Source organism: Dermacentor variabilis, unplaced genomic scaffold (assembly GCF_050947875.1).
Source record: "Dermacentor variabilis isolate Ectoservices unplaced genomic scaffold, ASM5094787v1 scaffold_13, whole genome shotgun sequence".
Taxonomy (NCBI): domain Eukaryota; kingdom Metazoa; phylum Arthropoda; class Arachnida; order Ixodida; family Ixodidae; genus Dermacentor; species Dermacentor variabilis.
The window spans coordinates 17,600,813-17,619,100 of NW_027460291.1; the positions used below are offsets into that span (position 1 = coordinate 17,600,813).

The 18,288-nt window shown below is 45.1% G+C and overlaps 1 protein-coding gene across 1 annotated transcript in view; it reads right to left on the reverse strand.

The window, feature by feature from the left end:
* Positions 1-231: 231 nt before the first annotated feature.
* Positions 232-18,288, reverse strand: part of NC2beta (negative cofactor 2beta) — a 68,072-nt gene continuing 50,015 nt past the window's right edge. The window contains exons 4-5 of the mRNA XM_075677544.1: positions 15,117-15,280; positions 232-1,783 (exon numbers count right to left, since the gene is read on the reverse strand). Of these exons, the coding sequence (XP_075533659.1) occupies positions 1,670-1,783; positions 15,117-15,280 (278 nt within the window). The 3' untranslated portion in view covers positions 232-1,669. The remainder of the gene's footprint in view (positions 1,784-15,116; positions 15,281-18,288) is intronic.

The following is an 18,288-nucleotide window of genomic DNA, read 5'->3' on the forward strand; positions in this document are numbered from 1 at the left end:
CTTAAAAAGCATCGCTCAAGGCAGACCACAACAGTGAAAACACTCTGAAATGCAGGCGGGTAACAATCGTGGCCTGACTGCAGGAAAACATTCAATGATGACATGGCTACCCCAATTGTGTGACACAATCAACACACAAGGCGCACCTCCAATTCCCGAAGTAGTCTCGAAAATGGACGTTTTGCTGCTATGAATGAAGTGCACCCTGTGGCTCCACTCAAACGGTCCAGCTTCAATTACACTAAAATAGTCTTTATTACAAATGTCGTGCAATGTGCACAGCTTGTGGCAAACAGAACATGATCATTTGTGGCACATTGTTTATCACAAACTCTCACTGCCAGTGATCAAGCATAGCAGTAAATGCAAAAATCCAGCAAGCACTCTTCTAAAAGTAGACAGCCGCCATTATACTATTTCTGAATCTCAAACAATCTTTAGTGATGAGAGTACAGCAAACCAATGTGAAAAACGCTGCATCCAAAGTCCTTGTGTGACAGTCCAACATACTTCTATCACATATCTTACATAATGCATCCATGTCGCAAAAACCGCGCTTAAATACAAAAAAAAGGTGTAAAATCGAGAGAGAGACAACAGCCCTAATAGAACTCAAAACAGAGGGCCTGCTTCATTTATACAGCAAAAGTGCTTTTAAAAAAGAGAAATCAATATGCATTACAATAACAATGCACTCCTATTTAGCCTGTTTTCAAGCACGTTCACATGACAGCTTTCATGCAAGCTCACGTGCCCTAAGCACTCCACATAACAAACAAACTGTACTAAATACATTTTTCACCACAGTGCCTCTGTGCTAGGAAATCAGACAGGGTTGTAAATGGTAAACTTCCTTACAGAGCACCCAAGGTGACACCAGACTACACTTATGGTCTCCGGTGATGTTACATTAAAGCACTTGGCAAAGTGTGTCGTACAGTGCATATAAAATGACATCTCTACAAAAAAGTTTTCAGGTTGTACAAAACCTGAAGTTATTCGCTACGCACTAATGCTCTCAATCTAGAATGTTTAATGCAGGCTGTGCAAACAATTCCTTGTCAAAGTATTTTAACCAGAATGCTTTATGAAGGTCCTTCTCGAAAAATACCTTAATTGCATATATTTCCCAGAGTCAAGACCTTTCGCGTGAGCGCCGCTATCTCCCCAGTCAAACAAAAGAGTGCTACCAACACCTGCACATAACAGCAACGTCTATAGTAAAGCCAGTGATCCATGAAGAAAAAAATAAACATAAGTTCTGACAAGGGTACCTGTACTCAAACGGCTTGCTCACAGTCTACATCAGCGAGAAGGAACCTCGCTATCAGCTGAGAACCCCTTGCTGACTATACATTTTTGTTCTTGGAGCAAAGTACTGAGCATGATGCAAGGCAAGCACCAGATGTTTAATACCAGAGCCAGATACAAAGCCAAGAAGACACACGTGCAATCTGCTATTAAACAGTTGGCGCTACCCTCACTTCATGCTCTGTACTTTGCACCAAAAACACCAACTTGCCTAAAAACAACCTCCTGCCAAGGGCCGTCATGGGTGGCTTTCCTGGGCAACCTTTCTGCTGGCAGTGCTTGCCCTTCTGCCTTACCCAAGTCAACCACACACCTACGAGTACATTCTTTGGCCCCCACCCCACTTCCCACCACCGCATCAGTACTCGTCCTCATCCTGGGCCTGGCGCTGCTGCAGTTGAAGCTGCTGCTGCGCCACCTGCTGCATCTGAGTCCACTCCTGCTGGGCCAGCTCAGCTTGTTGTTGCCGGGCCTGTGCAACAGGCAAGGACATTTTCACACCATGCAACACTGTCACCAACATCCAAGTCAATTATCAACACTGCACGATCTTTTGCTAAAAGGAGCCGCGCCCCTGAAAGTTTCAAAAGCACTTTCCTTCACCTCACTCGCAAGAACAAACACGGTGGCTGCTAGGCTTAAATAAGACAATCAAGCAAAAATGACGAACGTCATCCCTCAATAAAAAATTGCAGCCGGCTCTCCCTTCCCCACACCCCCTCCTTCCCATTAGGCTAGCGCTGCCACGCGACACTGCAAGCTTACTTCTTTTGCATGGAAGTAAAAGTGCTCACTTTATTAAAAGTCTCTCCGGCAAAAGGCAGCCATTGGAATCTGAACCTGGCAAGATTTAACGCTAGAACGTTATCTAGTGAGGAGAGTCTAGCAGTGCTATTGGAGGAAATAGAGGGCAGTAAATGGGATATAAAAGGGCTCAGTGAAGTTAGAGGAGGACAAATGCAGCATATACAGTGCTAGAACACAGGCACGTCCTGTGCTACTGGGGCTTAGCGGAGAGACGAGAACTAGAAGTCCGATTCCTGATTAATAAGGATATACTGGTAACATACAGGAATTCTATAGCATTAACGAGAGGGTGGCAGGTCTTGTTGTGAAACTTAATAAGAGGTACAAATTGAAGGTCGTACAGGTCTACGCCCCTACATCCAGTCATGATGGCCAGGAAGTCGAAAGCTTCTATGAAGACGTGGAATCGGCGATGGGTAGAGTGAAAACTAAATACACTATACTAACGGCCGACTTTAATGCCAAGGTAGGCAAGAAGCAAGCTGGAGACAAGGCAGTGGGGGAGTATGGCATAGGCACCAGGAATAGCAGAGGAGAGTTATTAGTAGAGTTTGCGGAACAGAATAATATGCGGAAGCGGGATAAACGAAAGTGGACGTGGAGAAGCCCGAATGGCGAGACTAGAAATGAAATAGACTTCATACTCTGGCACTAGCAAGATGTGGACGTGCTCAGCAAGGTGCGCTGCAGTGACCATAGGATGGTAAGAACTCGAATTAGCCTAGACCTGAGGAGGGAACGGAAGAAACTGGTACATAAGAAGCCGATCAATGAGTTAGCGGTAAGAGGGAAAATAGAGCAATTCCAGATCAAGCTACAGAACAGGTATTCGGCTTTACCTCACGAAGAGGACCTTAATGTTGAAGCAATGAACGACAATCTTGTGGGCATCATTAAGGAGTGTGCAATAGAAGTCGGTGGTAACTCCGTTAGACAGGATACCAGTAAGCTATCGCAGGAGACGAAAGATCTGATCAAGAAACGCCAATGTATGAAAGCCTCTAACCCCACAGCTAGAATAGAACTGGCAGAACTTTCGAAGTTAATCAACAAGCGTAAGACAGCTGACATAAGGAAGTATAATATGGATAGAATTGAACATGCTCTCAGGAACGGAGGAAGCCTAAAAGCAGCGAAGAAGAAACTAGGAATTGGCAAGAATCAGAGGTATGCGTTAAGAGACAAAGCAGGCAATATCATTAGTAATATGGATGAGATAGTTCCAGTGGCTGAGTTCTATAGAGATCTGTACAGTACCAGTGGCCCCCACGACAATAATGGAAGAGAGGATAGTCTAGAGGAATTCGAAATCCCGCAGGTAACGCCGGAAGAGGTAAAGAAAGCCTTGGGAGCGATGCAAAGGGGGAAGGCAGCTGGGGAGGATCAGGTGACAGCAGATTTGTTGAAGGATGGTGGGCAGATTGTTCTAGAGAAACTGGCCACCCTGTATACGCAATGCCTCATGACTTCGAGCGTACAGGAATCTTGGAAAAACGCTACCATAATCCTAATCCATAAGAAAGGAGACGCCAATGACTTGAAAAATTTATAGACCGATCAGCTTACTGTCCGTTGCCTACAAAGTATTTACTAAGGTAATTGCAAATAGAATCAGGAACACCTTAGACTTCTGTCAACCAAAGGACCAGGCAGGATTCCGTAAAGGCTACTCAACAATAGACCATATTCACACTATCAATCAGGTGATAGAAAAATGTGCGGAATATAACCAACCTTTATATATAGCTTTCATTGATTACGAGAAAGCGTTTGATTCAGTTGAAACCTCAGCAGTGATAGAGGCATTACGGAATCAGGGTGTAGACGAGCCGTATGTAAAGATACTGAAAGATATCTATAGCGGCTCCACAGCCACCGTAGTCCTCCATAAAGAAAGCAACAAAATCCCAATAAAGAACCGCGTCAGGCAGGGAGATACGATCTCTCCAATGCTATTCACAGCGTGTTTACAGGAGGTATTCAGAGACCTGGACTGGGAAGAATTAAGGATAAGAGTTAATGGAGAATACATTAGTAACTTGCGATTCGCTGATGATATTGCCTTGCTTAGTAACTCAGGGGACCAACTGCAATGTATGCTCACTGACCTGAGGAGGCAAAGCCGAAGGGTGGGTCTAAAAATTAATCTACAGAAAACTAAAGTAATGTTTAAGTTTCGGAAGAGAACAGCAGTTTACAATAGGTAGTGAGGCACTGGAAGTGGTAAAGGAATACATCTACTTAGGACAGGTAGTGACTGCGGATCCGGATCATGAGACTGAAATAATCAGAACAATAAGAATGGGCTGGGGTGCGTTTGGCAGGCATTCTCAGATGATGAACAGCAGGTTGCCACTATCCCTCAAGAGAAAAGTTTATAACCCCCCCCCCCCTAGCTGTGTCTTACCAGTACTCACGTACGGGCAGAAACCTGGAGGCTTATGAAAAGGGTTCTAATTAAATTGAGGACGATGCAACGAGCTATGGAAAGAAGAATGATAGGTGTAATGTTAAGGGATAAGAAAAGAGCAGATTGGGTGAGGGAACAAACGTGAGTTAATGATATCAGTGAAATCAAGAAAAATAATTGGGCATGCGCAGGACACATAATGAGGAGGGAAGATAACCGATGGTCATTAAGAGTTACCGAATGGATTCCAAGGGAAGGGAAGCGTAGCAGAGGGCGGCAGAAAGTTAGGTGGGCGGATGAGATTAAGAAGTTTGCAGGGACAACATGGCCACAATTAGTACATGACCGGGGTAGTTGGAGAAGTATGGGAGAGGCCTTTGCCCTGCAGTGGGCGTAACAGGGCTGATGATGATGACGATGAACTCTTTCACATGCCATTTTCTCCCGTTGATTGAAAACCTGCTTTCACCATATTTCTTGCATATTCAGAATCATAGAAAGTGTCCAGCTGCAGAAAATATTAAGAATTGTCAATTGTTTACAGAATGTGGACTCCATGCGAAAGCTTACTACAGGAACATTAAATATGACAACATAAACTGTCTCGTGTTTTCAAAAGCTTGAAAAGCACTTATCCATGCACTTTAAAATTATGCCTAGTGCATGATGTAGTGAAAAACACTGCAAGAAGTGAAACCGCTACATGTAACGCACTGACACAGAGTAAAAAGACCCAACCGTCTACCTTGCCAGCCATTTCGCTAAAACATTCGGCACATTATTCAAAATTGCAGCACAATTCCAATGGTGGTGTTTCAAGATATATGCAACACATTTTAGATGTTACTTTTATCAGTGCTTTTGTTGTTGATGCACTATCTTGCTGTACACAATTGTGTACACAGCGTCTGAAAGGGTTAATCAGTGTTGTGTCCTAACACCACCTGGTGGCAGAAAAAAATTTCAAACTTGTGGGCACGGTTCTGCATATCACACAGCTGAATAGCAAAAAGGAGGCCACTAGGGCACGGCGAAATTTCATTGCTGATAACTACTTCATACAAGGAGATGCCTTTTAGGTACAAGACACCATTTATGCTGCAAATCTCTAATGGGGCCTGGAAACTGAATCATTGCAAATAGACTGGATTTACTTATATCTAGGCTGGCCTCCATTCGAAGTTGACTCCCTAAATTTAGAAGGTCAGCAAAAATAAAAATCAGCTTTCCTCGAACGTAAGCTGAAAAAAAAAAAAAAAAAGACTTGGCTATGAAGAAAGCATGCATTTTATTACTTTTCGATGCTCATCACAAGCCCATGGCAATTGTCTTGGTCATCAATGGTTTCCTTGTCCTCGATTTCTGCCCATACTGCACTTGCGTCTACCCTGCTAAAGATTTTGCATTTTTGAATGCTCAATGTAAAATACAGTAGACTCCTAGTCATCTGACTCTACTTAACATATATCTTTGGTTCTGCGTGGCTCCCATACATTTCAAATGGTCAAGACTAATTATTTCTATCTGAAATTGGTGCTCACGGAACTCGACTGATTAGCACGCATGCACCTGACCCCAACAGTGACAACTCAATCGTGGCTGCAATGGCCGCAGCATCTGCCTTGGCAGTGCAAGGGTACAGCGTATGTGTCAAACAGGGCCAACCTATGGGATAAGGCGGCTGCAGCCCCTGGCCCCTCGAGTGCTAGGAGGCCCCATGAAAAAGGTTTCCTTCATGGACCCCTCAAAAATTTTAAAGGGCCCAGGGCCTCGTTGAAAGTTTGGGTTGTACAGTAGAAGTTGTAAAGTGTCATCCAGGGAGCATTCTAACGCGACAATAGTTACACAGGGTTTAGTAGTAGCCAAAATAGGAGCACGAAGTGTGTGGCACAAACAGGCAACTCAATTCCTTTGCTTGATCAGTGCCTCCTTCTGTATAAGAGACGAGGGTTAATTTCCTAGTACATGCGCTTTCTGGCATTGGCCTAGATCCTATATGCAGACAAAGCGTCCATGTTAACTAAAATGCTTGTTGGTTTACAACTCATGGTTCTCATTTTCCAGGCTGCTGGGCATGGAGCAGTTTGTACATTTAAGATTAGCTTCATGGTTAAACAATAGCGACATACTCGTTAGACAATAAGTATGATACAAAAGCCTAACTGAAGAAATAAAACATTTTCTCGAAGCAGAAATGCACTAAATTTGAACTCTGCGGCGTTACGTGCCAAAACCATGATCTGATGGTGCGGGGCTCCCGATTAATTTTGACCACCAGGGGATCTTTAACGTGCCCACAATACATGGGACACTGGTGTTTTTGCATTTCATCCCCCTCACAATGCGGCCGCCAAAGCTGGGATTTCATCCAGCGACCTAGTTCTTAGCAGCGTAACATCATAGCCACTAAGGCACAGCGGTGGGTGAAGCAGAAACCTTGCAAACGTTATATCAATATTCAAGACAGACATAACTTTTATCTGAGAATAAACTTGACAGCAGTAACATTTTAAACACTTCGTATACCTGTCAACCTGGTGAGATAAAAAATCGGGAGACTTTTTATTCGCACCAACAAGGGGGGGGGGGAGGGGTTACATTTACTGTTTCAACTTCAAGTGACACCGGAGGTTGGGGGGGTGGGGTGGGGGGGTTTAATTCAAACTTTTTTTGTTTGCAAGTACCAGCCTGTATTTGTCTGCTTCTACCCTTACTGCGTCTAGGTTGGCCTGTTTCTTCTTGACCAATTTTACTCTTTCTCTCATCAAATTGAGGTGTATCCTAGCCCTCAATAACCTGTGATCACTGCACTTTACACTACCTAACACTTCTACGTCCTGCGCTATGCTGGGATCGGCAGAAAGTATGAAATCAATTTCATTACTTGTTTCACCATTAGTGCTTTTCCAGATCCACTTTTTGTTCCAACGCTTCCAACGCCTATGTGCAGCTCATTCCATTCCGTGAATTCTACCAACATCTCACCTCGAGAGTTCCTAAAATTCATGCCGCAGTTGCCAATTGCCTATTCACCAGCCTGCTTTTCCCCCACTTTTGCATTGAAGTCGCCCACGACTACACTATACTGAGTTAACAGAGAGAATGCAAGAGTGGAAGATTAATACAGTAAAATCTCGTTAATTCGACACCCGTTAATTTGGAAATTCAGATAATTCGGACAGCTTTATTGGTCCCGGCCAAAGTGCATGTTAGTCTATGGGACCAAACCTTCGTCAGAATTCGGCTCCGCACCGCTTAATTCGGACAAATGCTGACGGCTGCCGCTACACGAAAGTATGGTAAAGCAGCGCCATGATGTTGATGTTGCTGTGGCTTCACGCACAAATGCACGGGGCACTTCGAGGCCATTGTTCAAATCTCTAAGGCTTGTTGTTCTGCCGAGCTGCCCGATGGAGACTAAGCAGCGCCGTGTTTGCGAGACAAAAAGTGGAAATGTTAAGTGTTAACCAATACCTACACAATAAGCTGGTACGGTTTATGCAGATACAAAACACATTATGTTCAATGGCCGCTGAGTTGGGGATTTGACTTTACTACTTTTAAAACGAAACTACTGTATAAGCGGGTACGGTTTAATGAGGTTTTACTGTACATAATGCCAAATTAACAACCTAGCTCTATTATACGATCAGTAAAACTGGTGGTGCTATTAGAAATCGTAATGTATTCACTAACTCGAGACGTGCAGAAGCCGGCATCTGGTCGCTAATACAATTCTACACTATGCACCATGTGCGATTCTGATCACAGCGGCTCTATTACAAAACCCTGCTATCACCCATAAACATCAAGTTAACTTTTAATCACTGAACGCGAGATCCTCCTTCGGCAAACTCCATGGTACTACCACGCGGGTTCGATGAACACCGAAATAATGTGCCAGCAAGACAGTACAGTGGGATTATATTGAACACGTAAAATGTCGTCCCAGGAAAATTCACCTAAAAATTGCTCCAACGAAACTGTGTTCACAACAGCCTACCATCAGAGCCAGCCTTGTGGCCATCCTTAGTGCCACAATCCTTAGCCTCGAAGTCACCCCCACCTTGAATGCGAGGAGATTCAGTTGTTGTTTCAATATGGCGCACAGCAGTGTCTCATTTCCGGTGGTCAAAAGGGCAGCGCAAATTGTAGGAACTAATAGGCCTTGGAAGGTACTCTTGTGCATATAACCCGCCCAGAGAATTAAAAAAAAGAAGTACAGTAAATGTATGGTGCACGTTATATGCAAATTTTGCCTTGATGTATGACTACATGGCTGCGCAAATTTAACCTCATAATGTGGCTTTACAGTAGTGCGGCAGGCACTGCCGTGCAAGTTTGGCAATGAATAGGTCCAAGATCCCCACATGCAGCTGACAAAAAACTACATTGGAAGGCTGTCTTGGCAACACCCTTCTAAGCAAAATGGTGCATTGAAAAACAGTATGTTTCTTCCCTAACTACACTTAAACCTTGTTATAACAAAACGGGATATAACGAAATAATGGGTATAACGTAGTACATCTAACCCGAACTTTTTCCCCAATAACACAGATCCAAAAATTGCATGCGCGTTAGAATTCAGTATGACCCTAAATCTGCGTTACCATATCGCCATCAGCATTTCAAAATGGCCACCTCGTACGCGCTTCGGGCCTAGCTGCCATAGCTTCATCAATGTGCTGTAGTATCCATGCTTAGGTTAGTCCACCTCCCGTCTTCCCGTTTTGCGAGTTTGCTCTATCAGCATGGAAGTGTTGACTGCGAAGACAAGCCAAGTGTTCATCACAATGGCGCAATTAAAAGGAAAGTGATCATGTGTGCGGAGACGGGCGGAAATCGGGTCGCATCAGAGATGTTCGGATTTCCTGAAACTTGCGCGCGGGACTGGTGCAAACAGGGGAGGCGTTCTACTCTGGCGGCTGCTGCGTAGGCACGGCTGTGCAGCCCCTATCTTGAAAGCGATCTGTGATATGGAGACAGTCTACGCAACTAAGTGCACAGCGCTATGTTCTTGTCGCTTAGTTCACATTGAAGCGAGAGGCCACACAAAGGTCAATTCACTTGCTTCTGCTACCGCACCTCTTCACTCCAGCATTCTCGCAAAAAGTTTCCGCAGTCATTGAACGAGACGTGTTTGTGTTTGCTTCTGTGTGCGCGAAACGATGCTTGTTAATTCAGTTAGGAAGCAAATGTTTAAAAGTCTACACGGCCGATAAAACTATTATCCTTACTTTTCGTCTAGCTGCCTACTAATTTGCTACTGCAATCGATGCTTCGCCTTGCGGGCGAAATTGACTTTTTTATTACCGTATTTACACGATTGTAGGCCGACCACTTTTTTAAAATTTGAAAATCTGAAGTGGGGTGTCGACTTACAATCGAAACCAAAACATGGCACCGCCAAAAAAGTGAGACCAACGGGAGCTACAACATAGTTACATGTTTGCTCTATGGCCCTACCCGTAGCTTTTCGCTATCCCGCGTGTTTGCTCGCTTTTTCGGAAGGGTTTTTCAACATTTTTGAGAGTTTTACAGTGCACGCAACACTCATGAGGGGGTGTCGATAGTAGATGGAAGCGCCGCTGTTCCATTCGCGGCGGCACCCTCAGAACAGCGGCGCTGGTGGCGAGCATCGGTTGTTCATAGAAGAGCAGACACCGCTCGCGGATTTCTTTTGACTTTCTCTATAGTTTGATGAAACCCGTTGGTTTGACGCGTTCCACTTGATTGCCGGGTACGTGCTACTTCTATGCTTCCTCAGTCGTCATGAGTGCTCCAGGCCCACTAATCATTCGGCACTCGTTCCACCAGCGTTCAAGAGGGCTAGCATCCTTTACGCCGAAGAAACAAATCACTGCGCAGTGGGCCGCAAGTTTGATGTTTCTGAACGCGTGGTGAGAGAGTGGCGACTGCAGCGAAACAAAAATGACAGCAGGTGAGGAATTTCCAATGTGCCAAAGTCTGGATGCTTTCCGGAGCTGTAGGCTAAGCTTGTGGCGTATGTCGCTGAAATGCGCGATCAGTCCCTGCCAGTGAAGTGCGACATGGTCATGAAACAAGCCCGGATCTTCACCTTTTAAGGACCTGGTTCGCCGTGAGTACAACGAGTGACTGGCGGCAGAAGACCGCGAAATTACACCAACCAGACCTGTTAAAAGAGCCTCCCTGATGGCTGCGTGTGGTTGGGTGCATTCGGCAAGGTCTGCTGTTCCACAAGATGTCGTGGTGCGGTCGTTTGCCAAATGTGAAATTTCACGGGACGATGACACTATGTGGGATTGTAGCAGTGATGACGATGGCAGCACTAGTGAAGATGAGTAGTCCAGTGACGATGTCAGCTACTAATAAATTTTCGTTATTGAATGCGCCCTCGGGTATGCTCTCTTTTTTTTTCCCTGTCAGTCGATATGGGGGGGTCGACTTACATTCGTGTAAATACGGTAATTGCAACTTCAGTGCATTGGGAGTAAATGTTTGTTTTTCCAAATGAGAGAAAGTTGTATTTCTGTATGAAATGATGAGGCGTGCGGTAAAGGACTTTTTTTTTTTTATGTCATGGCAAACTCATTGCATGTTACCTTTCCTTTTCCCTTTTTTTTATGTATCGGAAAAGGGTGTGCGTTGCAATCAAGGGCGCGTTAGAATCGAGTAAATACGGTAAATGAAATTTTCCTTGTATCCATGTATCTAAACCTTGTTATAACAAAGTGAAATTGTCCTGCCAATGGATATAACGAACTAGATTCTTCTCCTAAAAATACTCCACCAAGTGTGGCATGCGCTCGCTGCAGCAGTTCAAAACTCCCACTTCACCACGTTGAATACGTCATCGAGCAGCACTGGTATTCCTCACCGCCACATGTAGCTGCACACCTGCACACAGGCAGCAGTTCACTATTGCACATCTCCACTGACCTCTCACCCTTGCATGTGTCTGGCTGTGCGAGCCATGCCACATTGCGCACCTACGCACAGCAGCACGTAATATCAGTTCATGTACTTTTGCACGGTGCGCCACGCAGGCAGGTGCAGCTGGGTGTCGACTACGAGATCTTCCTGGTGCAATCTCGAGGGTCACATACAAACCTGTACGAGTTGCACCATGCTGCGCTGCTAGCACAGTGGTGCAAAAGTTTAGTGCATTCACTCCTCTCTTTCTCTATGGTGCGTCGCACAGGCATCCACAACTGGGCCTGGCCTCAGATCTCCCTGGTGCAATCTTGGGGGTCATGCCCAGGCCGTGCATTCACTTCACCCTGCGCTGCGCCACGTGGGCTCACAGCTGCGTGTGGTCTCCAAGATAGCAATGGCATCTGCAATCTCGGAAGCCACAAGCCGACTGAGACAAGCCAGCGTGGCGAAGTTCGCTTGCCTCCTCGATCACATAGCGAAGCGTTGCATTGCTTGCCACGAGCTGCTCGACTGTGACGAGCTTAGTGGAAAGCGGACACGAAATTTCATCAGAATGGAGTAGAGGCAGCTATCTAAAGGCTGTTGCGTCAGCTTCTAAGTCGAGTGTTGCGAAAGAGACATGCTGAAGATTTTTTTTTTGTTTTATTCAAAGTTCAACACATGCCTGGCCATGTAGTGGTTCCGCCGCCCACAAAGCCTTCTGCTTATTTTCATGTTTACAGTTGTGCAACGAATTGGGCATATATTGCAGTAAATGGCAATAATGAACATAACAAATTAACGTATATAACAAACAGGGTGTCTACGAAGTTGACATTTCTAACTTCCCTGAGTTTTCCAGGTTTTCCCCGAGTACCTTAGCAAAATTCCCTGATGAGCCCCAACTTTGTTTTACGTCAAGACTGGCTGACACCATGTTGCCTGACGCTGTCACTCTCTAGTAAGCAGGTTGAAACGAAAGAATGACTTAATCCAGTTTGAATAGTAAGGAGTAATATCTATTTTATTTAAAAAGAAAACAGAAGGAAGGTGTTAGTAAAATGCACAGCAAAGAAAATGGTAAAACCCATTCCAAATTGAGTCGAACATCTTCAAATACGAATGAAAAGGAGATGCATAGATAAGTAAATATTTCTGAATATGAGCCATTTCTATCAACTGATAGCAAGCTCATCGGTATGAGCCTTGAACTTTGTCACAACCAAGATTCTCTCTCAGCAGCTGGGAAATCAACCTCAACTGTCCTGAAATACTCTCATTCCTGTGCACAACATCTCAGTGTTGGGTTTCACTGCTTCAAAGAGTTTATTTTGGTTTGGATGAAGGACACCTGCATCTTGGCGTCAGCCAACTCTGTTTTTTGAGCTCAAGCTCCTTCAAAACGGCGGCAGCAAGCTTCCTTTCCCGGCAATTCCTCAGTGCGTCGATCAGTTCTGTTCTCATCCTCCTTCTGCCACACATTCACCCCATGGATCATTTGAAGCATCCTCTTGGTCAGTTGTACAGTCAACATCTGATTTTTCGGACTCCTTGGGGCCGCAAAAACATACGAAAAATCTGGCAGTCCATAAAAATGAATGCATGTCTTTAACAGGGTGTCTACCAAATTGACATCTCCAAATTCCCTGAGTTTTCCAGGTTTTCCCCGAGTGCCTTTGCAAAATTCCCTGAGTGATGCAGAACTATGTTTTATGTCAAGACGGGCTGAAACCATATCGCCTGATGCTGTCACTCTTTATAAGCAGATGAAAAAAAAAAAACGACTTAATCCAATTTGAATGCTAAGGAGTACTGTTTATGCCATACAAAAAAGAGTATAGAAGGGAAGGGTTAGTAAAATGCACAGCAAATAAAATGCCTTTGAAAAAATTGAAAATCAAGTCTGACATTCTCAAATACGAATAAAAAGTAGATGAGGCACACAGAGGCAAATATTTTCGAATATGAGCTATTTATATCAACTTATAGCAAGCTCAGTGGTATGAGGCGCGGACTTTGTCACAAATGAGATTCTCTCTCAAAAGCTCGTAAGTCAACTTCAACTGTCCTGACATACTCTCAGCCCGTGCACGACGCCTTAGGGTTGTCTTTCACTGCTTTAAAGAGTTTATTTTGGTTTGGATGAGGGACACCTGCATTTCGGCATCAGCTAACACTGTTTTTTGAGCTCAACGTTCTTCAAAACGGCAGCAGCACGCTTTCTTTCCTGTTCATTCCTCAATGCGTCCATGCTTTCTCTTCTTGTCCTCCTCCTGCCACTCGCTCGCCCCACAAACCATTTGGAGCATCTTCTTGCTCAGTTGCATAGTCTATGTCCGATTTTTCAAACACCCTAGGGGCCGCGGAAACGTCCGAAAAATCGGCCAGTTGGAAAAAACAAATGCATGTCATTTACTGCCCTTAAGGGCTCAAACCGCCACAGGCACATTCGAAAACGCTCTGAAGGCCTGTCAGTACACGTATTAGGCGTACCGGCGCTCGTACTGTGACAGAGGACGGGGGTGCACGCGTGTATAATTAAGGAATACATACTGTGTCCCGTGACAATTGCCCCTTCCCATGCTTGTTATGCTTCACCACGTGACACTGCTGTACTGAGGCTAAGCTAACTTTCGGAGACTGGCATTACGCAACGCGCTGTGCTCTGCGAGCTTTGAAGCCAATCACGAGGATTACAAAGGCGTAGTCAGTGCCATTGCTGACAGTAGCGAATTCTTTCAATGAAAAACACGGCACCGCACGGCAAGAAGCTTAATAGCGAACGTAGAAGCAGCTAGGCCTAACGTTGCCATGGTGGTGGCTACGGCTGCCAGCGGATCTGCGTGCGAGAGTGCCGGTTCGAGGCGACGAGATAATCAAAATGGCGGCCATGGTGGCTTTGATTAACGCCATTTGAGACCTACAGTCAGGGCAATATACAGTGACTATATGGAGTACGTGGTGGTGCCGCAAAGCCGTGCGAATTATCGGGCATGTCCGAAAAATCGGTCGTTTACTATCCTGGCAATACCTCGTGCTGATGACACGGCGTCAATGACGATTCGTTGCGATTCCTCTGTTACTGGAGCCAGCATTAACACTACTTTCGTTCCCTTTCACTAAAGTTACAGCTAATTTTCCCTGATGGAAGCACAAATTCCCTGAGAATTCCCGGTTGGTGCACACCCTGACAAAATAATTTTGGCTTCGTTATAACTTCGTTACAATGAGGTTAGAACGTATTTACAACTGAAAATGGTGCTGTACTTTCGAAAGTACAATGGGTGCTAACGACTTAACACAAAGCCTCTCAATCGGTCACTGAACGGCCACTTCTCGATATAGGCACACCGCACCTGAAGAAATCTCAGTTGATATGCACTGCTGGAATGAAAAAAGATTAATAATTATTACGGATTTACAGTAACGAAATTTCACAGTTGGTGCTCATCTGGGTCCCCTTATGCTTAGACCTGATCACTTTCGGTAAATTCTGGAAGTGCTAAGAACCTGCAATTGAGACAAATATGTGCTGCATACACCATTTGACATTTTCTCTGTTAAATCATACAAAATGCAAGTTTTGCTGGGTAACAAATCGAACCCCAATAATGTCAGCGCCAGGCTCAAACAGTTGCTGCTGATGTATCAGGGCGAGGACATTCAAGGTGAGGGCCAACATTGCACTGACCTGTGCAAAGAGCTCCTGCTGCTGCCGGAGCAGCTCTTCCTCAGGGATGCCTAGGTTCTCGAGGCGCGTGCTCTGGCGGCGCCGCTTGGCTGCCACTGCTTTGCAGTCCTTGAGCACTGCCTCAGCATCTTGCCGGTATGCACCAAAGCCCAGGCTGTCCAGGGCTGAAACAGTATGTGGCGAGCTGGTGAAGAAACTAGTGAAGAAAGAACACATACATGCAAACGAATATCATCAAATCAAATAATGAACAAATGAATAATTCAATTTGCATATATTTGATTTTTCATGTATTCGATGAAGAGATTTGCACAATGCTGCAGGTCGCGTGCACCGCGGAGCCCCTTGTTGTGTGAGCGAGCACCTCACTTTGTTGTTTTTGGCACAAAAGGGACACCCCGCCCTTGCTGACGCGGAATTTGGCTCTGCAAGAGCTTGTGCCTTATACGCTCACCGACGTCGGCCCAAAGTGGGGATCGCACACGGAGCGCCCTCACGCCACAGAACGACACCGCCTCGGCTACCTCTGCCCGTTAAAGGTTCGTCAAGTGTTACAGGACCAATGATGATGATGACGAATTCAACCTTTTGTGGCGCAAGGGTCAAGTAAAGCGAAAATAAGTACTAGACCAGCGTGAACAAGTTGGCAATGACGTGACATAGCTGTAACAAGGCCTAAAATGTATCTGTAATAAAGTTATGGCAATGACTAATGAGGTTTACTAGGAACATTGAGAGATACACTGAAAAAGGCTGACAAAATATACTAAAATTTGTCAGTGACAAAAGTTTGCAAGAAGCACTACGGCCTTAACAGAGTCCTTGAACGCAAGAATCTGAAGGCATGTGCTATACAAAATGATACTATCACAGCAGCACCCTCTGATGAGAGAGGTGCTGTGAATTTCATGGGCTTATAACATGTAGGACAACATCCCTTAAGAAAGCTAAGCTGCTTTTGTGTCAAAAAACAGTTCTGCACCGAGCAATCTCGCTGGAGACATATGCACTGCCAGTATGCTAAAGGAAAGTGCTTCTGCTTTCCAACACTCCAGCAGAACGTGAAGCAGCGTCCCACCACGTTGACCAAAGATTGGGGGTTTGTCACTAGCTGTACCAGGAGAGGGCCGGGCACCAACGAGGTCTGGCAACATTGCCGCACTTACCCTCAGAGTCAGACATTACAGAGGGGAGTGGTCACAGATAGAAGAGGTCGTTCCTAATTATACAATAATAGCTTAATACAACAGCTTAAAGCTTTACAATATACAGTCGCCGACCATTTATTCGGACCTCACGAGGACTGCAGAAATGTCCGAATAAACAAGGGTCTGAAAAAGCAGATTAAGAAAAAAAAAAGAAATCCTTTATTTCCACGCACTTAATCAGGCTCGGCAGTACGCTTGAAGAAATCGTGAATGCGCCGTTGCATGCTGTTCCGTTTAGGCGCAATCAGATAAGCGTGAATCTCGGAGAGGGTCGTACGGTCACTATAGGCGGCTGAAAGCAGTCACAGCTTGTACACGCTCCACATGCGACAGCAGCATAGCACATGGTGCGTCATCTTTCGACTCGGAGTCATCGTCCGGCGGAGTAGCAGAAACCTGCCGAATGATCTCGCCGTCGTCGAGTTCTGTGCATGTCAGTACAGCAGTATCAGCACCCGTGAAACTGCCAAATGAGACTGTGTCCGGAATTGCAATGCAACCATTGCGCAGGTCTCGGCAGAACATTTTCGGCGTCAATAGGGAGCACATCGGAAAGCGACAAGTCGCAGGCCTCCCAGCACCCGCTTGCCGGCATTCCCCAGCGCAGTCTGCGCGGACACTGTCGGCGCCATTAGACAATTGACGCGATGTTTCCGTATGCCATGTTGCATCACCTCAACCTCGACACAGCACACAAAGCAAACATCACCATGCCGTCACCAGTCGCACAAACGAAAAAAGGTGGCCTACTCGCAGCGTCGTGCACGAAGAAAGAAAAATCGGCTGCTGGATTGTCTTGACATGACTTACTAAGCCGAGACCAGAACTGCTGTAGCCACTCTATCGAACCAGGCAGAAACGATGATGATGAGCGGGGATTTGCAGCAGCGCCACTTAGTGGGGCAGCAAGGAGGCTTCGTTCAAAACAAAAATGGTGTTCAGCAAGTCGAACCATGCACCGGTCAGAGTCTGTGCATAGTGCTCTCGATTGAGTTGGCTCAAGGAGTGTCCGAAAAATCAGATGAGAGGTTGCAAGGCTTCCGAACTTTTGGCAGTTGTTATACATTATGGTCTATGGGGAGAATGGCGGTGACACGAAGCAGACCGAATAATCGAGCATGTCCGAATTTTTGGAGTCCGGAAAATGAGTCGGCGGCTGTATACAATAATAACACAGTGTATAAGAAAAAAAAAATCTACAGCAGTTACAGTAAGTACAATATATGCAAAAGAGTTATAACATCATTGTCAAAGCACGCAGAACAATTCACAATCTTTAATTTCAGCCGTCTGCGTGGGAAGGCAATTCCACTCTTTTGATGTTTGCGGTATGAGTGAAGGAATGCGCGAACTCTACATGACGGAATTTCAACTTTATGAATACGATCTAGTCTGTTAGAAACACATCGGGGAACAAAGATTAGTTCATTACGCAAGTGTGGATGGTAGTAAAGCTTATGAAAAGAACTAAACGATGTATTTTACGTCGGGATGTGAGAGAAGGTAGCTTAAGATTAGATTTCATAGCCGTTATACTGGCGTGTGGCTGTATTTCGAGAAAATAAAATGAATGGAATTGTTCCGAACTATTTCGAGTGCATGCTACAGATTTTCCTGAAAGGGATCCCATATTGATGCAGCGTATCCAAGTTCTAATTAGCGACTTATATAGGGGAAGCTTTAAGGAAGAAGCTGGTCTTAAAAAATTTCAATGAACTAGCCGAGCATGCGATTTGTGTTATTTGTAATGTATGTCATATGATCATTCCAGGTAAAATGAATGTAGCCGAGCATGCAATTTGCGTTATCAGTAATGTATGCCATATGATCATTCCAGGTAAAGTTAGACGTTGTGTGTACACCAAGATACTTGTACAATAATACGGGTTCCAGTGGTATGTTATTTAGTCTGTAGAAAGGCAGCTTTGTTTTTTATCTGGTTATGCACATAAATTTACATTTAA